The 27,576-nt window shown below is 47.5% G+C and overlaps 1 protein-coding gene and 1 long non-coding RNA gene across 8 annotated transcripts in view; one reads left to right on the forward strand and one right to left on the reverse strand.

The window, feature by feature from the left end:
- The window catches only part of FTCDNL1 (formiminotransferase cyclodeaminase N-terminal like), a 277,966-nt gene that overhangs the window by 84,758 nt on the left and 165,632 nt on the right, over positions 1-27,576 (reverse strand). For all 7 annotated transcript variants that reach the window (XM_085648680.1, XM_085648682.1, XM_085648681.1 and 4 more), the window contains one exon: positions 24,386-24,580. In XM_085648680.1, the coding sequence (XP_085504806.1) occupies positions 24,386-24,580 (195 nt within the window). The remainder of the gene's footprint in view (positions 1-24,385; positions 24,581-27,576) is intronic.
- Positions 21,329-27,576, forward strand: part of LOC146857941 (uncharacterized) — a 145,419-nt gene continuing 139,171 nt past the window's right edge. The window contains exons 1-2 of the long non-coding RNA XR_014979970.1: positions 21,329-21,401; positions 22,341-22,469. This is a non-coding gene — a long non-coding RNA (uncharacterized LOC146857941). The remainder of the gene's footprint in view (positions 21,402-22,340; positions 22,470-27,576) is intronic.

Genomic DNA, 27,576 nt, shown 5'->3' on the forward strand with positions numbered 1-27,576 from the left:
GGAAGAGATTCAGGTTGTGCAACAACATGAACCCCTCTCCACTTTGGCCCTCGTGTACACTGTCCTTGAAGAGCTATAAATGTGTGGCACTGGCATCATCACACATTTTACAATCACTGCAGATTTAGGCCCTTATGACCCGTCATCATTTCCTTATTTGCCCGCACTAGAATTACCATGACCTGCCTGGGGTCCTGGCTATTAGGGGACAAGGAAGTAACAGCAATTCGGAGGTTTGGGAAACAACATCAGGAAATCGGACTAACTGTGCTGATTTTACGCTTTTGCCCAGGTGCTGCACTGAGACTGCGCACTTGCAGGAGGTGAAATCTCCAGGTGAAACACCGCGGAACTCCAGTGTTGCCCCACATGTATAATTCCACTGGGGTCAGTAACTGCTGTTAACAGCCTCAACAGAATTACCGTGCCGCTTACAATTTGAGCTTTAGAGTCACACTGCATATGTGGTAACATGACATTACAGTACCGTAAAACATGATGGGGTCCACCAGCAAAAATTAAATGCGTTATTTTTCATTTATGGGTGGAATAAACCTAATACCAAGGATGAGGGAGAAGGGTGGGCCGTGGGGGGGGAGAGGGGGAGAGAGAGAGAGCGAGAGAGTGTGTGTGCGCGTGCGTGCGTGTAACAGAGGGGTCGTGGGGCACGCGATTACAACATTGTTACATTCTTCCAAGTTCAGTGTGATGGTTTGCGTTCAGGAATATCACCTAGACTCTGCTCTGGTGATATTCCACCACAGCCGTGACCAGTGTATTTACCTGGGACGCGAAAGCGTGTTCCAAATCCCTCAAAAACACCTGGTCCCTGGCGTTGGTCTCTGGCTCTCGTGCGTCTCTCAGCAGCTGTGGCCAATCAGTGGTAGAGTTGTAATGCTCTACTGGGCCATTAGAGCGCCTCAGTCTTTGGTCTATTCAGGCAGCCCACCAACAACTGGTGGTGAATACGTACTTAAACTTCTTCCGATGCTGTGATGCGACCCCTAGACTGCGCACACTGGGTAACATAGAGGGTGTGCTTCGATGAGGTGTACCTGTGAGCACACGTGTTGATCGACAGTGGTGCTAGGAAGGATCCCTGTCGATCCCCGCAGCTGAGCCTCAAGTTCTTGGACAAACGTGGGTGCAGGGCGATGACTGCATGAAGGTTATTATTTAGGGGGCGCTTCATCTATGTGTAACTTGCACTTAACTTGTAGCGTATCTTCACAGCCTGCTGCTAGAGCGCATCTTTTGGCACAAGCCATGAGACCGCTGACTCTCTCTCCTTCCTAGAGATCAGGGCTTCGCTGCAGGCGGAGTAACGCAAGCCGCCACCCCCCCTCCCGAGTGTTGCTCGAACTCCTATTTTATCGTACAGTAGGAGGCGTGTGACTCACCAGCTGCCGCCCAAACCGCGGGGCTTCACTGCTGGCGAAGCAGGGCCCCTGTGCCAGGCCGAGAGAGGAGCGGCGGGAGAAACACAAAACAACAAATGCGGTCCATGTGCATTTCCCATAGGCAACATGTGTGTTACGCGCCGGCATGAATGGCAGGGAAGGCTGGTATTGATTGAGGGGTGCAGCGTTGCGGTTGTAGGGTGTCTGGAGCAAGAAAGTAACAAACAGGGAGATAGACAAAGCAATGGCGAGGAAGCTAACCAGAAAATTAAAACAGCAGTGACAGTCATCTAAAAGAAATGCTGCTTTTCAGCTCTGGGAACCTCCCACTCGAGATCCATATTTTTCCAAAGGCTGTTCTTTCTAGCTTAAACACCACACAGAAACAAAAAAGTGTCGCTCATTTTACGTTGTGATGGCGAGACCAACAAACTCAAGAGTGCTCTGTAAAAAGGCTTTTGTAAAGCCACTGCTCTGTGCATATTATAATAACACCCCTGTCCTCACCGTGCGTGCAGCGTACATCTCGGAGTGGCGGGTGGCACACTCCATCCCTTCCTACCTTTAATATGTTGATCAAACTTTAAACTGAATTAGGTCGTATTGTTTTTTTCCACATTTCTAGAATGTCACAGTTCTCAACCTTGTAGAGTGCCTCGAATCTTACCTCAATACTTAATGGGTTCTTTAACTTTCTTCTATATGTACCGTAAGGGTTTTCCTTGCCTTTGTGTCCTTTGAATGATATTGGTACTCAGTTGAGCTCCGACAGGGTTCCTCACTCCTTCTAGGACTTTCTGGGATTCAGCCCCATAAAGCTTCCTCCTCAGCCTGCTCGAGGACGTCGGCACGGGGGATCTTTTGTACCCTGCCACATTTTGTTACCCTTTCCACCCTTCTTATTGCCGAGGCCATGGTCCCCCTTCACACCAGTCACAGCCCATGGGCCAAACTCAAAAGCTGTTCCAAATTTATTCTCTGGTCACCTGTCTTTTATCAGTTTTAGGTGACCTCTGGCAATGCTCAGTTCCCTCACTTTTCTCGTATTTCTGGCTCTTTCGTTGTTTCCTCTTCTTCTCTGCTGGGTACCATGGTGGCTTTGTGTCAGGTGACCCACAAGACTTACCTTTGCTTGTGAAGCAATTCCGCAGAGACGACAAGAGCGCCCGCCCCTGTACCCACCTGACCCCCTTGGACCTAGAACCCAACACGGATGAGATGGACGCAAGGATAGGAGCCAATGAAGGACGTAGAGCAGTGGTGAGTGGAATGGAGCTTGCAGGACTTCCCGGGGCAACTGGAAAACAAAACAATAACCCGGTTGGTAAGCAAACCCCACGCTTGTCTATTAAATATCCCTAAAACACACACAAACGTTCTTCTGCCGGGACTCACCAGTGCTTCTGTATCACACGGTCTTCCGCCATCCGTGTAGTCCCAACCAGAATCCAATAACCCAGGAGAATCTCTCCTGCGTAAGGTTTTAGAGAACAAGCGGTAAAAGTTAGTAACAGTGCTTCTGCATAAGCACTAACTGCAACCAAGGAATAGCGCTCCCGCGCGGTAAAGGTTAGAACAGTGCTTCTGCATAAGCACTAACTGCAATTAAGGAATAGCGCTCCTGCGCGGTAAAAGTTAGAAACAGTGCTTCTACATAAGCACTAACTGCAACCAATGAATAGCGCTCCTGCGCGGCTCCCGCAATGGAACAAATTAAGGCGCTCCTGCGCTGACCCCCAAGGAACCAAGAGTAAAGCGCTCCTGCGCTGCCCCCAAAAGAAACAAGATGAAGGCGCTCCTGCGCTGCCCCCAAAAGAAACAAGATGAAGGCGCTCCTGCGCTGCCCTCACGGAACCACGATTAAAGCGCTCCTGCGCTGCCCCTCAAAGGAAATCAAAGTACGGCGCTCCTGCGCAAAGCCCAAATGTAGCAGGCGATGTAGCGCTCCAGAGCGGAATACCAATACGAGTAGGAGAGCGCTCCTGCGCGATTAACACCAGAACAACAGTTACCTTCGTAACGGCGGGAACCAGGAACACGCCTACGCAGCTGAAGCCTCAGAAGAATTCGAAGCACGGAGCCGGCGGGAAACGCGGTGTTTAAGCGTTTCCCCCGGAAGTGCTTCTGTGACCCGCAGTTGGCAGCAGAAGACTAGACCGGGACTCAGCTTCCACCCGGAAGTGAGAATCCCGGCAGTATTGTGTGTGCTTAGCGGGATGTCGGGAAACGGCAAACGCCGTGAACCCGACAGAACCCCCTCCCAAAAGAAGCCCCCCGGACCTCAGAAGGGGCAAGCAGAGCGAGGGCTCAGGGGGTGACTGAGATGAAAAGCATGGACCAGAACGGGAGCATGGCGCACATGGGACAAGGGCTCCCAAGACCGCTCGTCCGGACCGTAACCTTTCCAGTCCACCAGGTAGAAAAGCTTGCCCCGTACACGGCGAGACCCCAAAATGGCCCTGACCTCATATTCAACATGGTCCTCCACCACCACCGGAGAAGGAGAGGGAACAGGGTTAGCAGAGCGGACCGCCCGCAGAAGGGAAACATGGAATACTGGGTGGATCCGCATGTGAGAAGGGAGCGAGAGCCTCATGGCCACAGGGTTAACCACCTTTTCGATGGCAAAAGGACCCACAAAACGGGGCAATAGTTTCTTGGGACCATGCACATTGAGGTGCCGAATAGAAAGCCACACCCTGTCATCCACGCTGTATTCGGGCTCCTTCTGTCTATGAGCGTCCGCATGCGCCTTGTAGGTGTCCTTCGCTTTGGCCAATTCAAAACGCGCCTGCTGCCAGAGTCTATGTAGGGACTCATGATAGGCACATACTGTAGGTAACTGGCTGTCCCGGGGAACTTCCCAAGCAGAGGTGCGAGGGTGATGGCCGTGGAGACAAAAGAAGGGGGACATGCCAATGGCCGAATGCTTGCTGTTGTTGTACGCGTATTCTGCCAACCATAGCACCGCAGACCATTCCTTCTCCACCATCAGCAGCAGACATCGGAGATACTATTCCATTGTGTGGTTTGTTCTTTCAGCCTGACCGTCGGTCTGGGGATGGTACGCTGAGGATAAACGCACCTCCATTTCGAGGATCCTGCATACTTCTGTCCAGAAACGGGTTACGAATTGTGAACCTCAGTCCGTTATGACCACCGATGGAATGCCATGGAGGCGAACCACCTCGTGCACGAAGACTAAGGCCAGGTCCTTAGCTGTGGGCACTTTCAACAAGGGTACGAAGTGCGCCATCTTGGATAGGTGGTCAACTATGGTGAGAACCGTGGTGTGTCCGGTCTTGGTGATGGGGAGATCAACCACGAAATCCATGGAGATGGTGTGCCAAGGAAAAGGCGGCACTGGAATGGAACGCAGCAGACCAACAGAAGGCTCAGAGCTGTTCTTACCTAACAGACATACTGTACAGTTCGTCACATGCGTTCTTGTGTCGGACACCAGTGTTGGCCACCAAAACTGTCTTTGTACGAGTTTGAGTGTCTTGTGATAGCCGGGATGACCAGAGAGGACATGATCATGGCACATACGGACTGCTCTTTGTTGGCTGGCTGCCCCAGGTAAGTACAACCGTTCTCCCTTAAACAGCAATCCGTCCACCCAATTCGCCCCTTCGTGTTCTTTCGCCAGGACTACCGGATCCGACCGCTTCATGTCCTGTTTCACCTGAGTTAGGAAGTCAGAAGATGTTATAACGCCCTAGAAGTGCTTCTCCGATATTATGGGAACCGGCTCGAGGTTTTCGACAGTCTCATCATGGTCGTCCAGCCGTGAAAGGGCATCTGCTTTGGCGTTGTCCTTTCCGGGACGGAACGTGATCACAAAGTTATATTCATTAAAGAATAAGGTCCATCTTAACTGTCGTGCCGTGAGGGCACGGGCTGAACGAAGGAACTGGAGGTTCCGGTGGTCAGTGTAGATGGTCACTGTGTGTTTGGCGTCTTTCAGGAAATGGCGCCATTCCTCGAATGCCGTTTTGATGGCTAGCAGCTCCCGGTCAGACACAGTGTAGTTGAGTTCCGCTGGTTGTAGTTTTTTGGAATAAAAAGCCACCAGATGCAGTTGTCCTGTGTCCGGGCTTCGTTGGGATAACACGCCCCCTATAGCATCTTTAGAGGCGTCCGCTTCCACTATGAAGGGCTGCTCGGAGTCAGGATGCACCAGCACGGGGGCTATGGTGAAACGTCTCTTTAGTTCTTGGAAGGCACTCTCAGCATTCTGATCCCACCCGAATGGTACACCTTTTCGTAACAAGTGTGTTATGGGAGCTACCAGTGCGGAGAAGCTTGTGATGAATCTGTGGTAGTAGTTGGCAAAGCCTAGGAACCGCTGGACCCCCTTTACGGATTCCGGAGAAGGCCAAGACAAGATGGCTTCTACCTTTTTGTTGTCCATTTGGATGCCTGCCGGAGTAATGATGTGCCCCAAGAACTCCAAAGAGGTGACGTGGAAAACACTCTTCTCCAGTTTGACGTATAAACAATGTTTTCCAAGCTGTTGGAGGACAGAAAGTACGTGCTGCACGTGTTCTGTGATGTTTTGAGAATAAATCAGAATATCGTCTATATAGACAATACAGAAGACGTCTATAAAGTCCCTCAACACCTAGTCGATGAAGTACTGGAAGGCTGCGGGGGCATTGCAGAGTCCGAAAGGCATAACCTGGTATTCGAACAGACCGAACTTCGTCCGGAAGGCGGTCTTCCATTCGTCCCCCTTTCGGACTCTGACTAGATGGTAAGCACCCCGCAGGTCGAGTTTGGTGTACACTGAGGCGTTTTTTACTTGATCCAGGAGGTTGGAGATCAACGGCATAGGGTACCGGTTTTTAACTGTGATGGCGTTCATCGCCCGAAAGTCTATGCAGGTCCTCAGATCGCCTTCCTTCTTCGACACGAAGAAAAGAGGAGAGGAAACCGGAGACCTGGAATGGCGAATAAAACCGTTGTCCAGATACTCTTCCAAATAGGATCGAAGATGGATGTTCTCCTTTTCTGTGAGAGAATAAATTCTGCTGCATGGCAACGTGGAGCCGGGGATCAAATCGATGCGGCAGTCAAACGACCGGTGTGGTGGCAGTGTATTGGCTCCCTTCTTATCGAATACCTCCGCCAGGTCCTGATATTCCTCTGGTATGATCGTATGGGAAACCATCCCCATGCCATCTACTGGTAGAGACCTCGCCTGAACGGAGCGAGCCCCCAGAAGATTGTCCCTCGTATAACAGGTTTCACAGCAGTATTCTGAATCCAGGTGGATTATTCTGGCCACCCAATCGATTCGGGGATTGTGCTTCACCAACCATGGCAACCCCAATATAACCTTGAATTGCGGAGCGTCGATGACGTCAAAACTGATAGACTCAGCATGGTGGTTGGCAAAAAACATAGTCATGTTCTCGGTTTGATGCCTGATAGGGGCAGAAGTCAAGTCCGTTCCATCAACAGCCTTGACCGTTTCGGGTTGTTCTTTTGCCACTGTTTTTATGCCCAAGGCACTTGAAAAACTGGTGTCAATGAAGCTGCCTGTCGCACCGGAATCCAACATGGCGGTTACCAACCAGGTTCTGCCCGCCTGATTCTGTAAGGATACTACAATGCCTATATGATGACTGCCGTCGAATACTGCAGGGATCGCTGAGGTGTGATACGAAGAACCCAGACGACGGATCCCCTTGTCTACTGGGTTGCCTCGTTTCCCATCTGATCGCCTTTTGTGATGGGCAACGCAAACGGCCGTCTGCCCCTTGGTTGACAGGGTTTCACCGGACATTCCCGGACGAAGTGTCCGCTTTTCCCACAATACAGACATTGGTTCTGCTTCCTCCTTTTTTCTCGCTCGTGACTGGTCAACGGCCCTCTGATGCTCCCGATCTGCATGGGTTCTGAAACCTCGACCTGGGGAGAGGATTCGTCCTTGGCTTTTTCAGCGCTCTTATCTCCGAAGGACAAGAAACGGCTGTCGCTGCTCTTCCCCTTCTCGGTCTTTCTTTCCTGTAGTCAGAAGTTCATCTTCACCACCAAGTCGATGAAAGGACCTATTTCCTCAGGTGGGTTGGGTAACTGTGAGATGAGATCCTTCAGGTCATCACGCAATCCTCGATAGAATACTGACACCTTCTTATCCTCCGGCCAATTGGCCTTGATAACCAGCCGGCTGAAACGGGTGATGTAATGCAGGAGGTCTTGACTGCCTTGTTTTAAGTTAAGCAACTCGTTGTCAGCGGCCTGCACAAAGGTGTGACGAGCGAACAAACGCCGCATGGCTTCCTTACAGGTCGGCAAGTGGTGGAGCATGGGATCGTCGTTTTCCACAAAGGAAATGGACCACTGAGCGGCGTCGCCTCCCATGTATGATAAAATGTAGGCGACCTTGGATGCATCATCGGGAAAGGCCGTGTTTCTGGCCATGAAATGCAGGTGACATTGATGGATGAATATCCCATACTTAGTACTGTCACCGTAGAAGCGTTCAGGCGGTGCCAGTTGTACAGGATGGGGTGTGACGACTTGTATGGCGGAGCTCTGATTTGTAGTAGTGGAGGGCCCCCCAAAGGTGAAAGTAGGCGGTCGCAACAACCCTTCTTGGATGACTCTGGGGCTAGGGGTAGTTCCCCAAGGGCCGGCAACCCCGGATGTCATGTGGCTCTGTAAGGAGGATACATCATGGCGTAGACTAAGGTTCTCGGCTTGCATGGCAGCCAGCATGACTGCTATGTCCTGCAAGGTGACCTCCGGGTCGCCCATGTCGTCTGGGTGGAATAGTAAACGTGGGCTTCGAATTCTGTCAGGTGCCCCACAAGACTTACCTTTGCTTGTGAAGCAATTCCGCAGAGACGACAAGAGCGCCCGCCCCTGTACCCACCTGACCACCTTGGACCTAGAACCCAACAGGGATGAGATGGACGCAAGGATAGGAGCCAATAAAGGACGTAGAGCAGTGGTGAGTGGAATGGAGCTTGCAGGACTTCCCGGGGCAACTGGAAAACAAAACAATAACCCGATTGGTAAGCAAACCCCACGCTTGTCTATTAAATATCCCTAAAACACACACAAACGTTCTTCTGCCGGGACTCACCAGTGCTTCTGTATCACACGGTCTTCAGCCATCCATGTAGTCCCAACCAGAATCCAATAACCCAGGAGAATCTCTCCTGCGTAAGGTTTTAGAGAACAAGCGGTAACAGTGATTCTGCATAAGCACTAACTGCAACCAAGGAATAGCGCTCCCGCGCGGTAAAGGTTAGAACAGTGCTTCTACATAAGCACTAACTGCAACCAATGAATAGCGCTCCTGCACGGCTCCCCCAATGGAACAAATTAAGGCGCTCCTGCGCTGACCCCCAAGGAACCAAGAGTAAAGCGCTCCTGCGCTGCCCCCAAAAGAAACAAGATGAAGGCGCTCCTGCGCTGCCCCCAAAAGAAACAAGATGAAGGCGCTCCTGCGCTGCCCTCACGGAACCAAGATTAAAGCGCTCCTGCGCTGCCCCTCAAAGGAAAACAAAGTACGGCGCTCCTGCGCGAAGCCCAAATGTAGCAGGCGATGTAGCGCTCCAGCGCGGAATACCAATACAAGTAGGAGAGCGCTCCTGCGCGATTAACACCAGAACAACAGTTACCTTCGTAACGGCGGGAACCAGGAACACTCCTACGCAGCTGAAGCCTCAGAAGAATTCGAAGCACGGAGCCGGCGGGAAACGCGGTGTTTAAGTGTTTCCCCCGGAAGTGCTTCTGTGACCCGCAGTTGGCAGCAGAAGACTAGACCGGGACTCAGCTTCCACCCGGAAGTGAGAATCCCGGTAGTATTGTGTGTGCTTAGCGGGATGTCGGGAAACGGCAAACGCCGTGAATCCGACACTTTGGCCTCCATCCCGGCATGCATGAAATGTTGTCTCTGTGGGGACTGCCAAACGGGAGCATGCTTGAGAGCCTGTGTGCGTCAAAGAGATGTGCTTCTATAGGCACCTAGTAAGGTGAGCATTGAACCATTTTCTAAGTGTTTCCTTGAATCTCCCCACCTCCCCATTTGCCTGGGGCCAGCGAGTGGTGATATTCTGATGGTGTATCTGGAGAGATTACAGGTACTCTTTGAACATGCGTCCCTTAAATGGTGCACCGTTGTCTGTTTTGAGGATATGCGATAATCCATATGCCGCTAGTATCTTCTCAAGTTTAGGTCTAGTATGCTCATACGTTGTGGAATACACAATTCAACCACTGGGACTTTAGAATAAGCGTGAATGAGGACCAGCAGTAGCAGACCATGTGGCAGAACGCACAGATCATCACTTATCCAGGGTGTTTCACAGGCCTCCTCACTGATGGCTGGTACCAAGTGAGGGCTAGCAGCTGTGCTTTGCATAAATTACCTTCTCATGTGAGATTTGCTACTGCTACTGCTCCATATGTGCAAACTATGCCTTTCCTCGGAGTCTGACCTTTCTCTTGGTCATTAATTGACGACATTGGTGTGTGAGGTGTATTGCTCTGTCTTGTAAAGGCCTTGGAATCACCAGAATGAATGTGGTATGTATGTATGTGGAAATTCAATAGCGCAAATATAGCCAAGAAGGCAGCTGAGTGCTATACAGGGTCAAAGCCAAGCAAGTGATAGGAGAGGTAGCTGGGTATTGGATTGTTACTGCATTGTGATGCAGTATTCTTTAAAAATGTGTCTCTTCAACTCTTTCCTATCCTGGAGAAGCGTGGATATGGGACTGTTGTTCCGGATCCAGGGCGCATGGATGGAAAAGGCCTGTTGGCTTGTTTTTTTCTTTTTTACACTTCTTAGTCTCCTGTGTAATAGTGTGCTGATTAAGGTGTATGTTGAGAGCCACCAGAGATGGTGCGGCAGTGGTCGTTGATATGATGGCTTTGGAAATAATGCAGTTGGTTTTGAAGACACCATTCTGTCTCCTTTCAAGACAATTGGTCCTTCCACTAGACTCAGTTCATGTCATACTGCCCAGACCTCGTGTAGTGTCTGCTTGGTGCTGTCATCTTTGTCTCTGTGCCTGGCGAGGAATGATTTCCATTCTCCACTCTTTCTGATTAGCTGCATGCAGGTGTCGGCTTTGTTTCCTTGGACACGTTCTTCGATGGACATTAATTTTGGACATGCTGTACTTGATATAAACTGTATACACTCCTCCAATGAGATTGCTTGCCATTGGTCCTCGAGGTTATGCCTGACAGGGTGATGGAGTAGATGGTCCGATGGGTTATTGCAGCCAAGCCTTTGAACTGGCATTTCTGGAGCTTGCACGCCCATTTCCCTATTCTTGGAGAGAGAGCTGCAGTGTCCCCTAATACAGACAAACTAGGGGTTTGCAACCCATGACCAGAGTGAATTTCCTTCAAGGCCGACTGGCCATATAAGGCATCGGGCATTTCCCTAGAAGGCTGGGGCCACATTTTCTTTACTGGGGGGCAGATTTTGTAGCATTGCAGCAGTTTTTTTTTGTCAAACTCTTTTTATTGAACTTTTGCCAAGCACATAATGACAGCGTACATTAGAGATACTCCATTTTACATAACAACAAAGTGATAGTAATAGATACAGTTGCTTATGGCAAGGCTTAATAAAAATGTTTCTACATAAGTTGATTTTACAGTGTCAATTGGTCAATAGAGAAACAAGTACAGTGCTCTCTGAACCCACTACACCCCACTCCAAACAAATAAAAAACAATAAGCTATGCGGAAAGACAAATGGAAAGGAGAGTCATTTAATACATCAGGTAACAAGGTACTGGTTGGGTTGAGCAGTTTGGCATAAGGCCAAGAAATTATGAAAATGCTCCTCAAGCTAACAGGAGGGTCAAATTTGAAAGAGGCTTAAAGCTCTTGTGCGGTCTGGACAGGCAGTTAGTGGTAGGACTTCTGAAAGAAAAGTAACCAGCGGTCCCCATTTGTGTTCAAAATGTTTGTAGGAATTCAACAGTATGTCTGCCATTTGTTCCATCTTTAACGCTTGCCATAGCCTGGCATGCCAATTGGTAATACAGGGTGCTGTAGTTTTCTTCCAGACGGCCGTCAAGGTAATTTGGCAGCTCCTAAGCAGAGCTATAAAATTGCAAGATTGCTTACAGTTTTACGTTTCAATGAGTCATCACATAATCCCAGTAGGGCAAAACTTGGGGAAGTTGGAATGTATTAGCCCAAAATAGTTTTAATTTCTGCACAGAATAGTTGTATGATTTGGCAGTCCCACCATATATGAATAAAATCACAGAGCAAACCACAACCCCTCCAACAGAGATCTGATGTGATGGAACTATGGTTTTAAGTTTAGTGTGATAGAGATACCAATCGAATAAAACCTTATAGTGGGCCTCTTGAAGTCCCAGAGAGTGATTGTGTCGGGAAATATACTTTCACACTTTCTGCCGTTGATATTCAGATATAGAGTCACCTAGGATCGTCGCATAGAAGTGAACATATCGTGGTGTGGCTGAACTTACCTTTACAGAAATATGAGGAAAATTAGTTTTTTGGGCAACGTTTGAGGTTTACAATGGATTCTGGGTAAAAATCACGTAAGAGCCACGCAAGTTAGCCCACCTTGGATATCCCTAGTTGTCTAGTTTTTTAAAATGTACAAGTTGGCTAGGTTTCCCTAGGTGACAGCGGAGACATGCCTACTCACACAAGCAAGGTACCATTTTTATCGGGAGCCTTGGGGCAATGCCGGGTGGATGGAAGTTTGTGGCTCCCCACAGGTTCCAGAACATCGCATCACAGAAATGTGAGGAAAATGTGTTTCTGTAGTCAAAGTTTGAGGTTTGCAAGGGATTTTGTGTTAAAAAATGTGGTGGGAGCCACACACGTCAGCCCACACTGGATGCCCCCTAGGTGTCTAGTTTTAAAAAATGTACAGGTTGGCTAGCTTTCCCTAGGTGCCAGCGGAGCTAGGTTCTAAAATCTAGAGTTACCCACACTGAAAAAAAGGCTCAGGTTTTGGTGGAAAAATGCGATGCGTCCATGTTGCGTTTTGGGTCGTTTCCTGTCGCGGGCACTAAGCCTACACACACAAGCAACGTACCAATTTTATCGGGAGGCTTGTAGGATCATAGAATATTTGAATACTTGTTATTACAAATGTGAATTTGGCTGCTTTTGTGCATTTCAAATGCAAGCCAGTGTATAAAAAACACGGTATTTACAAAAATACCCTCTAAATCAATCACTAGTACGAGTGCCCACAAATTCAGAGATGTACAAATAATGACTGCTACTAAACTTCATATCTTTTGCTCCTTTCAGAAACGCATAGGTTTCCTACATACCCATTTTTCACTCTACCTATTTCGCTGTATGAATTGGTCTATACTCCGTAATCAATGCAAAACCATTGTATGGTGTAGTTCAGTTGTTGGCTCTGGGCACCTTGGGTTCCTGGATAGCCTACAAACCTTATATATCCGCGCAGCCAGAAGTGTCTAGCACATGTAATGGTATATTGCTTATGTAAATCGGCAATCTTGACAAAAAGTTACAGATGAAAATGTTACCACAAATGCCATTTGTTTCCTACTCCTTTTCAATTTTTCTATATTTCAACAGTTATTTTCCTTGGGAAAACCTTGAGGGATCTACCTTGCTGAATTCAGAATTTTGTCTACTTTTCAGATATCTATAGCTGTTCTCGATCACACATGAGCTTCATACTAGTTTTCACCACAATCCGGAAGTAGGTTGAGAGCACTTCAAATAGGGAAAATAGATGACCTCTTAGAAAAATGACAAAACTGTGGTACAAAATTAGTTTTTCTGATGTTCCGCATGTTCCTGAAAGCTGGGAAGATGGTGACTTTAGTACTGTAAACCGTTTGCCATTTTGGGAAAAAACAGACACTTTTATCTGGAGCACTTTCTCCCCATTGATTTATTTTTTTAAACTCAAAACTTTGCTATAGTCTGCCTATTTTCTTGGTCCCCTCCAGGGTAATACATAAACCCTGCATACCCTTAGGATCCCCAAGATTTTGGAAAAAAGGACACAAATTTGGCATGGATACCTTACCTGGATAAAAAGTAATGGAGCCCTAGGCTTGACCTACCCAACATAGTGTGTCTGCCTCCGTTTTGGAGCCCTAGGCGTGAAAGTCTCACAGTCTCTGTGTCTCTCAGTATCTCTCTCTCTTCCTTTCCTCTCCTCTCAGTAGGAGGGAAGGATCTCGAAGCATAAGAGATTATGTGTTCCCTTCCTTTGTTGTACACCTGAGTTAAAACTGCTTCATGTCCTTTGTTGCTTGCATCAATGGTCATGATACTGTCAGCACTGGGATCAAAAGTTTTAAGAGACGGAGCATTAGCTAGTATCAGACATCATAATATGGAAATTCTCTTAACAGTCAGTGGACCAGGCAAACGAGTTCTTTATTTAAAGATTTATTTTAAGTGACTGCCAGATATTGTATGTTTTTCATGAAAAATTAGGCGTATATTTTTGCACAAAATTAGGCTAGTCCCAAAAATGATCAAACATCATCCTTGTTCGTTGGTTAGTGCAGTACCATTTGTTATAGCACTCACTGATGAGGGTTTAGGTCTAAACCCATGCTCATCTATAATGTGACCCAAATGGGTAACATCATAATTTAGAATCATGCTAATTCATGTCCGAACCAAAGACTAAAATATCGCCCAAAAAATGACATGCTGTGCTTTTTGCTAAATAAATTGAACATAAGATGATGAAAAAAAGCTGCAGCCAATGCCAATCCAAACAGCATGTGTTTCAGTTTGAAACAACCGAAAGGAGTGGTAAATGAAGTCAATTCCATTCATTCAGGCAGTAAAGAAATCGGATGGTGTGCTGAGGAAAGATCTATAGTTGAAAACCACTAAGCATCTTTGAGACAAGTGACCAATTCATTAATCTCAGGAAACGGAAACCAGTCAATTATTATATTGTTGTTTAAATGGCGTAAATCAACACAACCTGATCTTACCACTGTTTCGTCTAGTCACAATTAGAGGTAAAATCCAATTTGAAGCCTCAATCGGTTTAATAACCTGTGAAGCAACCAACCTGTCAAGTTCTCTTGACACTTCATCTTTTACCATAATAGGAATACTACGTACCTTGGGAAGTGCCCTTTTTAAGATTTCCTATGGTATTGCTTAACACAGTTGATATTCCTTTAATAATCCATCACCCACATTTGTTCCCTCATAGCCAAATAAACCTGCTCCTTACTATTTGGATCCAACACAATATGTATTTTTTTTCTAGTCAAACCACTCCAACACTAGCGGTCCCTTCTTTGCAACGGGTCTTCCTGTTTCTGAACTTAACTGTAAACCACCTAAAACCTAACATGTTGATTCTTTCACCGCTATAACCTTCAGGATGTATGTCTGTTTCTAACAAATTATTTAACACACTCTCCACAAAGGAAGATATCTATATTTCTTCATCAAAGCAAATGAAAGTCTGCAAAAATGTTCACATACACCCCACCAATGGTCATCCAGCATGCCTTATGTTCTTGCACGTAATAACATTAATATTTCACACAAGGTTGCTACAAGTATTCATTACCAAATTACTTTCAGTGGCATTATACTCCAAATCGCATTCTGAATCATTAATCACTTTCCTTTTTCCTGTCATCATTCACATATTTCACTCGTACATTCAGTCCTTTTCCTGCTAATTTCTGCAACATGTCCCTAAATACCACAACTACATTGCTGCTTAACTGCTGGACAACTCTTACTATATATGCTAACAGAGCCTTACTATCACAGAGGTAACACCTAGCTTGTTCCCTCAACTTCTGTTCTTCTTTGTAAAATTTAGAAGTGAATGTTTTATCGGGTAGTCACGTTGACCTTTCCCAGCACATCAGTGTCCTGTACACCCTGTTTAAGAGCCACTCCACATCTATCCGAAATCTCAGCCTTGTGTACAATGTCAAGAAATTCTTCTAAAGTAGCATCACTAATGACCCAAAGGCACTCCCGAATTGTGGGGTTGCTAGCATGCATGACCACTTGATCTCTGATGAAATCATAACAAAGATTCTCAAATTTGCAATCCAAGGCCATTTTTAAAAAATCCAAAACATATCATCCACCAATTCATGTTAATCTTGCTTCCTTTTGAAAAACGTAAATCTTGTTATCCCAATACAAACCTTAGGTGCGAAATAATTTTTAAGATCCAACACTGGTGAACTAGTTACTTACCATCGGTAACGATATATCTGTAAGAAACATAAGTTAGTGATAGATTCCTTACCTTAGAATTAACCCCAGGCGTCAGACTGGATCCGGAAAGTTTTCTTCAGCAATATCCCTGCGCGATGGTAGGCGTCGTCGTGCGGCTCCGCGTACGTCGTTGGCGTCGTAGTCGTCGAGATGACATCGCTGGAGCTACTTAGACGCGCCCGGACGTCCGTTATGTACACGACTTTCCGGGCCAGGAACGCAGAGCCAAGCAAGATACTGACCACTGGTGTATTGAAACTAGGGCCCTGAAAGGGATGATCTTAACCCTAGAAATCAGTTCACAGAACGGGGAGGATGGGTGGGGCAGTAAGGAATCTATCACTAATTAATGTTTCTTACAGATATATCGTTACCGAAGGTAAGTAACTTGTTCATCTGAAAGAAACACGTTGGTGATAGATTGCTTACCTTAGAATAGTTACCCCATCAATACCAACCCCGGTGGTGGGTCTGCGAACCAAGATCATACCAGAGAGTCACGGAGAATGGAACGTTCAAAGAAGCAGTCTCTCCAGACTTGACTGTCAAGGCAATAACGCTTCGTAAAAGTGTGCAGCGAGGCCCACGTGGCTGCCTGACAGATGTCCTGCAGGGGGACACCACGTCCCAATGCAGTAGTAGCTACTGTTGCCCTGGTAGAATGGGCGTGCAACCCCACCGGAGGATCCCTTTTAGCCAGAGAATAACAGGCTTTTATACACAAGACGACCCAGCGGGAGATAGTCCTCTTGTGTACAGCTCGGCCTGTCTTGGCGCCTATGTAGCCAACAAAGAGCTGGTCATCCACCAAGAACTGTTGTGTGCGATTCAGGTAAAATGAGAGAGCATGTTTTGGGTCCAGACGGTGGAGCCTCTCTTCCTCTCTGGAAGGGTGCGGAAGTGGAAAGAAAGTGGGCAAGGTGATAGTTTGCCTGATGTGGAAGGCAGTGACAACTTTTGACAAGAAGGAAGGATGAGTGCGAAGAACAACCTTGTCCGGATAAACCGACAGAAAAGGAGGCTTACAGGAAAGAGCCTGGAGCTCAAACACGTGCCTAGCGGAGGTGATGGCAACCAGGAAAGCAGTCTTCAAAGTCAATAAACGAAGAGGACAGTTGTGAAGTGGCTCAAAAGGAGCGCACATCAAATAAGTAACAACTAAATTCAAGTCCCACTGCAGCATTGCAAACAGAATAGGAGGGAAAAGGTGTGTAATTCCTTTGAGGAATCTACTTACAACAGGGGACTTGAAAAGAGAAGGCTGATCAGGGAGCCTGAGAAAGGCTGAAATTGCAGAAAGGTAGCCCTTAATAGTGCCCAGAGCAGAGCCCTGCTGGGCCAGAGAAAGAAGAACCAAAAGGACTTCCAAAAGAGGAGCAGAAAGGGGATCCACAACCTTTGCTATGCACCATGCTACAGATTTTTTCCACCTGCAGGCGTATACCAATTTAGTGGAGTGACGCCTGGCAGCCAGAATGATATCACAGACTTCGGGAGGCAAGTCAAATGGAATCAACTGTCGCCGCTCAATCTCCACGCATGTAGGTGGAGACTGGAAAGGTTCAAGTTGAGGACCATCCCCTGCTGCTGTGACCGAAGATCCTCCCGAAGAGGCAGTCGGATTGGGGAATCCATGCTCATACTGAGTAGCTCAGGATACCAAACGCTTGGAGCCCAGTCCGGGGCACAAGAATGACTGGAGCCCGGTCGCGCCTGATCTTCTTCAGCACTCTGGGTAGAAGTGGTATAGGCGGAAAAGCGTACAACAGACCGCAGCTCCACTCGTGACGAAAAGCGTCGCGGAGCGAGTGCCGCCTTGGAAATTTCAACGCGCAGAAAAGAGGACATTGCACGTTCTCTTCGGTGGCGAATAGATCTAACCAAGTCTCTCCCCACTGTTGAAAGAGGCTTTGCGCCAACTCCGAGTGAAGACGCCATTCATGATCCATCATGCACCTGCAGCTGACTTTGTCCGCCCTGGCATTCAAAGAACCTGCCAAGTGTTGAACAGTCAAAGAAATGCCTTGACGTTCCAGCCATGTCCAGAGACGCAGAGCCTCCTGACATAGGGTCCATGACCCCACCCGGCCCTGCTTGTTGCAATACCGCATGGCGGTGGTGTTGTCTGTGAACACCTGCACTACTCTCCCCCTGACAGAGGGAAGGAATGCCTTCAGTGCAAGTATGATCGCCCGAAGCTCCAGAAGATTGATATGGACCCTGGACTCCACCGGAGACCGGAGCCCTCTGATCTCCACCTCTCCCATATGGTCGCCCCATCCCAGGAGGGACACATCCGTCCCCACTGTGTGCTCCAGTTGGGGAAGGGTGAGGGATCTGCTACTGACCCAATGTTGGTCCGTGAGCCACCACTGCAACTGCTTTGCAGTGCCCTCCGAGATCTGGACGTGCTCGGACAGGTCCCCTTGATGCTGCGCCCACTGAAACTTCAGTTCCCACTGCAGAGCCCGCATATGCCATTTGGCATAATTGGTCAGCAGGATGCAGGAGGCCATGAGGTCCAGCAGCCTCAAGGTCATCCTGACCGAAACCCAGGACCAGGACTGAAAGATCGGAATCATAGCCAGCATGTCCCGGACTCGCTGCTCGGGAGGATAAACCCGAAACTGCGCCGTGTCCAGAACTGCTCCGATAAAGAGGAGCTTCTGAGAGGGAATCAGGTGTGACTTCGGCACGTTGAAGGAGAACCCCAGCAAATGCAGGAGGTCAGCCGTAGTCTGGAGGTGCGAGACAATTGCCTGGGCGAGCCCGCCTTCAACAGCCAGTCATCAAGATAGGGGAAGACTGAAACCCCTGATCTGCACAGATGAGCTGCGACCACCGCCATCACTTTCGTGAACACCCGAGGGTCGCTGGTAAGGCCAAATGGGAGCATGGTGAACTGAAAGTGCTCGTGGCCTACCGTAAACTGCAGGTAATGCCGGTGGGCCGGCAGGACGGGGACATGAAAATACGCGTCCTGCAAGTCCAACGCTACCAGCCACTTTTGCGGGCCAGGACAGACAGGACCTGAGCAAGTGTGAGCATCTTGAATTTCACCTTCCGGAGGAAGTGATTGATGTTCCGATGGTCTAAGATAGGACGCAGGCCCTTGTCCTTCTTTGGAACCACGAAGTAGTGGGAGTAACAACCACAACCTACTTCTGGCGTCGGAAGGCGCTCAATGGCCTCCTTGGCCAAGAGGGCCGCAACTCCCTGCTGGAGCAGTGCCAAGTGATCCCCTGACATGCGGTGGTACTGAGGTGGCATGACTGGTGGGGTAGCCCCTTCGCACTATTTGTAACACCCACCTGTCCGAAATGATGGTGCGCCAGTGGGGGAGGGGATGGCGAATCCTGCCACCCACTGGTGTTTGGTGGGCCTGAAACAGAAGGTTTGGAGGGAGTGGCGGCAGGGGAGTTAATGGACTGACCATCCCACTGGCCCCATGACCCACCTCTGCAGGTCCCACGTCCGCGGCTGCACTGAGACTGTTGCTGCGCAGGCCTGTGGCTCTGAAACAAACTTGTTTGGGCGCCCCTTCCTTTGCCACGAAAGGAGCGAAAAGCAGAAGCGGAAGGAGTGTGCGTGGCTGAAAGACCTAAGGACTTGCCCGTAGCCCGCGAGTCCTTAAAACGCTCCAACGCACTGTCTACCTTGTTGCCAAAAAGGCAAGTGCCATCAAAGGGCATGCCCATTAAAGTGTTCTGGACATCCCTGGAGAAGCCAATTGTCCTCAGCCAGGCGTGGCGCCACTGCCGCGGAAATCACCCTGCCTAGAGAGTCGGCGGTGTCAAGACCACAACGAATTGTGAACTTGGCTGAGTCTCTCCCCTCAGCAATAGCCTGGGAGAGCACCGTCCGAGTCTCCTCCGTACACTGAGGCAGCACCTGCGCAACCGTGTCCCACACAGAATGTGAATAACAGCCAAAGAGGCATGCGGTATTCACAGACCACAGCCCTGAACTGGCGGAAGTAAAACATTTCTTCCCAAACTGTTCCAGTTTCTTGGATTCCCTGTCCGGAGGTGCGGAAGGGTATGCACTTAGGGACGCAGAGGCTTGGACAACCAAGCTCTCAGAGGTAGGGTGTTGGGAGAGGAAAATGGGTTCGCCCGGGGCTGGGCGATGGTGTCAGGCCACGTTCTTATCCACAGGAGCCCTTGTGTTGGACCTGGACCAGGTGCCCAAAAGAACGTCAGAAAGTGCGTCATTAAAGGGCAGGAGCAGCTCCGTTGAGGAAGACGCTGGCCGGAGCACTTTTGTCAGGAGGTTAGTCCTGACGGCCACTGTAGGGAACTCGAGGTGGAGAGCCTCAGCTGCTCTACGCAACACCATAGAATATGTACCACCTTCCTCCATAGCCACGGTAGAAGGAGACAGTGTGCCAGGTTCTGGAGTAAAATCCAAGTCACCTGCATCCTTCAAATCCTCTTTGCAGTCCGGGTCTAACTCGCACTGGGCTGCAAGAGGGTCCTCAGACCCCTCCCAGTCCTCCCTGTCCTCCCCAGCCTGACAGACAGGTGGAAAAGAGGGCGGCGGATGGAGAAAGGGATGGAAATTCCATAATGGCGTCGGAATCGGCGTTGATCGACACCGTTCAGGCACCGTCTCCACGTCGGGGACGGCGTCAGCTGGGGAGCCAGCCGGCGTCGTCGACGTTGGTAGAGGTCGTACGAGACCAACCGACATCGACTGGGGTCCATGCATGGATCCATGGGGGTCTCTCGGCTTCGAGACCAGAGTCTTCGACGGCGTCGGGCCGGAGCAGACGACATAGAAGAGTGAGGACCCCCAGTTGGACCCGCGGGGCCCGAAGGCGTGCCAACGGGGCCCGACGGCCCAAAGACTCATGCCATGGCAGACAGGAAAGGGCGGATAGGCCATCGGCAACTGCTTAGGCTCCGCCGGAGCTGTGTTGGGTGGCACCACCCTCAGCCGTGTCACGCGACAGGTTAGGGGAGGGCAACGACACTTCTTCGGCTTCTTGTGCTTCGCCTTACCTGACTGCGAGTGCGAAGACTTCGTCGAACGATGGTGATGGTGATGGCGGCTCCGCGACCGGTCCCTCGACCTCAGACGGGACCGGGATCTTGAACGGCGTGGAGCCGACTCCCAGGCCTCCAGCAACTTTCAGGACCCCTCCCGCAAAGTTTTCGGAGCCATGGTCCAGCATTCGGGGCACGACTCGGAGTCGTGGTCGCGCCCTAGGCAGTAGAGACACTCACGGTGCGGGTCCGTCACCGACATCGTTCAGGGACAAGCCGCGCAAGACTTAAAACCGGGCATCCCCATACACCAGGAGTCTAAGACTCGAAAAACAGAGACAAACGTCCCAAAAATACCTCTCTGTGACTGGGGGTACCGCTCTCTCCGGATCTGCCCTTGTTGGCGCAGAAAAAGAAAGAACTGACGTCAGCACGCGTGGGCGCATCTAAGTAGCTCCAGCGACGACATCTCGGCGACTACGACGCTTACCGACGTGCAGGGGTACTGCTGACGAAAAGTTTCCGGAACCAGTCTTACGCCTGGGTGTAATTCTAAGGTAAGGAATCGATCACTAACGTGTTTCTTTCAGATAGGGTAAACACATTCATATCAGTAGAAAGAGGTGCTTAAGTGACCTGATTCTAAACATTTTGGTCTTGAAGTCTTAATGAATGTAATAAAATCCTTTTCTCCTGATCCGCAGACATTCCACTCGACTCATCGACAGCTGCAATATAATTCAGGAAATAAGCTTTCCATTCTGCCCACCTTAAGGTAAGCTCTGAACTTGATGGCCAAAAGGCCTGCGGGGAACCAATTTATAAGATGTTTTGGCATTCTCTCCAACCAAATAAAAAAAAGCAGAAAAGCAGAACCAAATGGTATGATTGAAATTATTTAAAACACATACGAAGGAGTTGGAGTTTCTCTTCCAAAAAGGTTTGGGGCAAATGGTGCATTATGAAGCACATTGGGTTAGAACCATTGGTAAAAACATGAAAAAATCTAAACACCAATTTAATGGGTAGGGGAGGATTCAAAGTCTCCACAAAAGAATTCTTAAAAAATGACAATGGGCCCATAACATAGATAAAAATGTGAAGGAATTATTGGGGATTCTTAGATAAAGCCAGAACGAGATCATGTAGGATCCACGTGCTCAGCAACAGATATAACCAGCCTTTACATGCCCATTAACAAGAATGGATAGCCTTTACATGCCCACAGCCGGTGAAAGAGGTTTGGCAAACCTCCTCAAGTCAGGCATCAGGTAATGTCACAGTCTGCATGCACAGAAATATATGCCATTTTCTAGATGCTGAGCAACATGCATGGCTAGCCTCCACATACTTAGCAACATGTATCGCATCACTTCGCATGTTTTTGCCAGGCTGCTTCATTTGTGCATGGTAAGCCTCTGCTCTACCATGCTGACCTTGCCAATCCAGTTGTTGTTTGATGGCTGAGATTTCTCATCCAGTCAGTGCTGCATGTTAGCTTTGTATGGCTGAGATCGCCCTCTGGGCAGAATCACAGCCTAGTCCAGGTCATTACCCTGGTCTTCGGCCAAAGGCTGCCTGCGTGTGGGCAAATGTTGGCTGCAGCAGTTGCATAGAAGGCAGCTCCGAGTGCTGTACGCCAGCCTGCTCACTGTTAAGAGTGCCTTCCTTGTGCCTGACAGTGAGAAGTCAACAAGGCATTTCTTTCCCTCAGCATTTTAATGGATCACAACCAGACCTGAAAACACTAACAATATACGCCTGGCAGGAACCCTACAAATTGGCAGGAAGCATTGGGAAGTGTATTAAGATACTTTCGGGAAATAAAGCACCTGTAAATCAGGTAAGATAACTCAGGTGGGTAATGCATCTCAGGTTGTCAATACACTTACTGAAGCAATCTGTGTGTTACCTCAACCAGTTTGGAAAGATAATGTGCCTGTTGTGCCTGCTGTAGAGCACTCTGTGTAACCTGAATGTTAAATGTACATGTCCTTGTAAGATTTCTCAGTGGTTTTAATGCATTTTTTTTCAGCGATCCTAGTCCACAATGTGGATCTCAAGTTCCAATCATGGCAAAATAGCTCAATAATTTATGTGCAGCTGCAAACATCTGCATGTGACCAGCACAGCAAAAGCTTGAATCATACGAGGTGTTAACTTAGAGGACTATTTTGCATTAATTTGCTGTTATAGGAATGTTTCTCATAATGGTGTCTGTGTAATAAATAGGCAAGAGGCAAGCATTATTGAAATATAACTCTTTTTAAATCGTATACTTTGTATTAGCAAACTGGCACCTAATCTCTTACTCCCATAATAATATGGAACAGTTTGTGACACCTTATTTACTTATTGTGAGTTTTGTAAACCACTGCATGCACCCATTGGTTAATTCAGAGCACTAGAAAAAATAGCATTATAAAAATACTTAAAAGAACATGAAACAATACAAGTTGGAGTCCTATTGGATACATTTAGCCCATGTCTGATCTGTTTCATGTTCACCCCTTGATCAGCCAGGCAGTCCATTAGAAAGCTAGTCTGAATATTTCAGTCTTAATGCATTTCCTGAATCATAAGTAATTAGGTTTAGACCTCGAGATGCGTTGAGGATGCAGTAGAGATTTGAGGATCTCAAGGATGGGAAAAGGGTGTTGCAGAGTTAGAGTTTAAGATGCTGCTCTCCAGGTATCTTTGTCCAAGTTTCAATCTCTTGAATTAATGTTGTTAAATCAAGTAGAAAGATGCTGATCCAGCTCATTATTTTTCATGATTGGCATTCTTGATATCTGCAGCACAAGTCTCAATTAACAAGTATGAGAGTATATGTTGTTGTAAGGTACAAATTACAATGGCCCCATATCCAGACCAGCAACTCAGCCTTTTATGGATGTTGTCTATCACCACTTGAACACTAAATTGTAGTAATCTCTATAATCAGGTAAGCACAGTGGGTTATTTGCTGGCTGCAGTTATTTTTCAGTGCATCCCAACTGGCAGACTTGAATATCAAGGGCTGTATTACAGATAGAAACACTGTCCCTGTGTGCACTCTAACTTCAAATTGGTGCGCAGGGCGGAAACAGAGACAGTGCACCCCATTACTAATAATGCACTACCCCCAAGAAAGATATAAACTTGCACAGGCCCTAGGAGCGGGGCTTCAGTAAAAAGCTGAGCGGCTGTTTGAAGCAGCCGCTCTGTCTTTCATAGTGAAGGCGGCGTCCAAATGTACCTTAAAGGTGGGACCAGAAATTCCCCCACAGGGCAGTGCAGTGAGAGATTTCACCAATCTGAAAGGTGGTATCTCATGGCAACTCCTTTTCTCAGCTCCAGAGGGATCCCCTTAGAGGGTGCACCATAATACTGCACAAAGGCAAAGTACTGCCCTCACTTGAGTAGGGCCATGCCCCCATGCACACGGGGGAATGCCCTCTTAAGATAGCGCCAGAGCTGTACATGTGCCAACACTATTTGTATACAAGAAGGTACCGCACAAGCATCTGCGGCCCCTTCTGTAATGTTAGAGTACCCCATGCCACAATAAATGGGTGACCATGCCAGTTGCACCCCGTGGCACTGACTGTAATAAGGCCTCAGCTGCCAGTCCTAACTTAGCAATATATCATTCTTCGGAGCGATGAAACAGAATCCACTGAATTGGGTAGCTAAAACAACTACTATTACGCAACACATAGCAACACAGTTTGTGATGTGTGTAATAAAGGTAGTCAATAGATTTATTAAGTGGCCAACCTGTAAGTCCATAAGGTCTAGACGGCACTGCTCCCACATCAGGCCTTACTCCTTCCATGTCAAAGTCTTTCCTCTTCCTGAACCAGCCCAGGTGCTTCCGTTTCTCAGCCAGACTGCGCTCTTCTGGCTTGTCTGCCTTCCCAAAAAGAAAGAAGCTGCAGCCTGGAACCAGGAAAGCCAAATCCTCCGAAATTCCTGGGAATAAAAAAAGAGATCCAACTCTATAAACTGATCCTCAAGAAGACTGCACAATGTGTGACTAGAGACCAAAATGCCCCCTTTTTCTCTTGTATTACTAGAACGATTGTCTGGTGGGACTCATTTCAAGGTGGAAACCTTGTGTATACCTTAGAGAGATCCAAATGTTCATTCATTGTGTATTTTCATATATTTTGTATTCATAGTCCTAGTCAAAGTTTGCTTTATTCGGTTAAAATTTTAAAACCATCAAAGCACAGAACAGTAATTCATTGTAAAGGTAAATGCAATTACAAAATATTTTTAACACAAAAAATAAATACTATACAATTTGGCACTAAGTACAGTAAAAGTATGTCTTTCAATTAGTTCAACCATATTACAATCTATAAAATCATTTCTCCTTCAAAATTCCATCTTCAACAGTTTGTTAAGCACAATACACATAGGAAAATGAGGGGAATTACTAAATGGGCTGAACCCTATTTCTACATCTTATGGCACCTACGATGAAGCTAGCAACCCCAAAACAAATCAAAGGGGACTCCAACATTTGTAGATAGGCCAGCGCAGGCCTCACTTGCTCAAATTGACAATTCTTAACAATCGGAAGAATATATTTTTTACGCTGAGAAGAGTAAAATTTACAAAACAAATAACATGTGCAACGTATTTTGTTCAGAAATGTTGTCACAAGGACAAGGCCCCAAAGTTCCCTCTTTGAAAAAGCCTTTGGGGTAGGCCAAAAGCCAAGGAAGCATGCCATGTTTAAACCTTATTAACAAAAACAGATGGAATGGTTTGTTAATATAGGTTAAGTAAGGCTGAATCTCACCACCTAAACTTAGCATGACAAACCTCCTAACTGTCGGCTTCCCCAACTCATCTCCTTCCCTCAACAACATCGCTCTAGTAAAAAATTGGGTCTTAAGGGCCTTGATTTTCTCTTTACTCAGCGCACAAGGACTGTTAAACAATTCAAGACAGCCAAGTGACTTCAGATTGTTTTTAATATAGCTAATCCATGGGATAGACATAGCTTCATCTAGGGACAAACAATCTAGAATAATTTGTTGGTTTAGATTTGGTGGCTTCTGCGCCCAAACTCTAAACCAGCCTAATAGCGGGGCCACAGATATTTGGTCAGTAAGATATCCCACCCCCAGGTCCTCGTGTATGTTAAAAGTTGGAGCAGAAGGAGGAAGAGACAACAGTTTCCGAAAAAAAGTATTTTCTACAGTTTGAATGTCAGGTGAGGCCTTATAACCCCAAACCTCACTACCATATAGGGCCATGGGAATACACTTAGCTCTATAAATTTTCATAAGAGCAGGAAGCGGTTTACACCCCAAACGCTTTGCAAAGCCCACCAGCGCTCCTGTTGCTCTAGCAAGGTTATTCTTTTTCTGGGCGCATTGCATGACCCAAGATCTTCTATCATCAAATGCAATCCCTAAATATGGGAAGGTCTGCACTTTTGTTAATTCCTGCCCATTACAGAAAAATGAACCCTTTTCGCCCTCCCCGTACCTATTGACATGGAATGTGATTTTTTGAAATTGATTAATAAGTCTAAAGAGACCATAAAATCATAAAATCCATTTAAAAGAGCTTGTAAACCTCTCGCGGTTCTTGCCAACAAGACAGTGTCATCCGCATATAGTAATGCAGGGATCATTTTTGAGCCGGCTTTGGGAATATCCTTACTAACCGAGGTTAAAACCACGCCCAAATTATTAATGTAAAGCGAGAAAAGTAGGGGGGCAAGGATGCACCCCTGTCTTACCCCGCGCTTTACCTGCCAAGCATCTGTCTGACTCCCATCTTCACTATAGCGGACGACTGCGGTAGTATCCTCGTGGATAACAGCCAAAAAAGAAATCAATACTGGATCAAGCCGCAAAACGGCTAATAAGGCCCATAATTTTTGCCGATTTACAAGATCGAAAGCAGTGGACAAGTCCATAAAAGCTAGATGAAGGTCCCCCTGCTTAGCGACCGTGTATTTCCCAATAATGAGATGTAAATTAAGGCATTGACCTACAGTACCCTTTCCTTGTCTAAACCCATATTGTAGGTCAGAGATTATAGATTTCTCCTCCAACCAGACTGTTAAACGGACAAGGATAACTTTACCCATTACTTTCATGGCAGAATCCAAGAGAGAGTTAGGCCGGTAACAAGCCGGATCTTCTCTTGAACCTTTTTTAAATAGAGGGACAATAACAGCTTTGCCCCAAGATTTAGGAGCACCGGCCTCAGATGCAGCATTAAAAACACGAGTTAAAAGTTTTGCCCAAAACCTTGGATCAGCCCTATAAAGGTCTGCGGGAACTCCATCCGGTCCTGGGGCTTTACCTTTTGCCATTGACTCAATGGCCTCCAGGACTTCTTCCTCCTTAAAAAGGATTCTAGAGGCTAATATACTATCCGCATAGTTTACTGGATTAAATTCTTGAATCTCCGAGTAAAGACCACTAAAATGAGCCACCCAACTATCTGGCGGGATGAGACACTCTTTGTTAGTATTCTCCAGTTCATCAAAAAGAGGACGATTAATCACCTTCCAGAACTGGCTACTATTTTTCTGGATACTTGCATCTGACAAATCATCCCATGCCTTATTTCTTAACTGAGTTTTCCTGTCCTTTATTGCTTTTTTATAACATCTTCTTGTCTCTGCTATCTTACTAGGTCTTTTACCGGATTCTTTCAGTGCCGATAAGAGAGCAAAGTGAGCACTAGAACAAGCATGGTCAAACCAATTTTTAAATTTCGTGGGCCTTGGTCTCCCATGGCTGGTAAGATTCCCCACAACTTGTTTAGTTATTCTATCAAAGGCACCCAGAATAACCCCCGATTGCGCCACTACCGAAAGACACAAACTAAAATCCTCTTTATTACTTTCGTATAAGTTTTCAAGGAAATCGGCCGGGGAAATAACATCCCATCTCATTCGTCTTCCCTGACTAGTAGTCTCTAAATTTGTGTTG

This window comes from Triturus cristatus, chromosome 3_2 (assembly GCF_964204655.1).
Source record: "Triturus cristatus chromosome 3_2, aTriCri1.1, whole genome shotgun sequence".
In the NCBI taxonomy this organism is placed as follows: domain Eukaryota; kingdom Metazoa; phylum Chordata; class Amphibia; order Caudata; family Salamandridae; genus Triturus; species Triturus cristatus.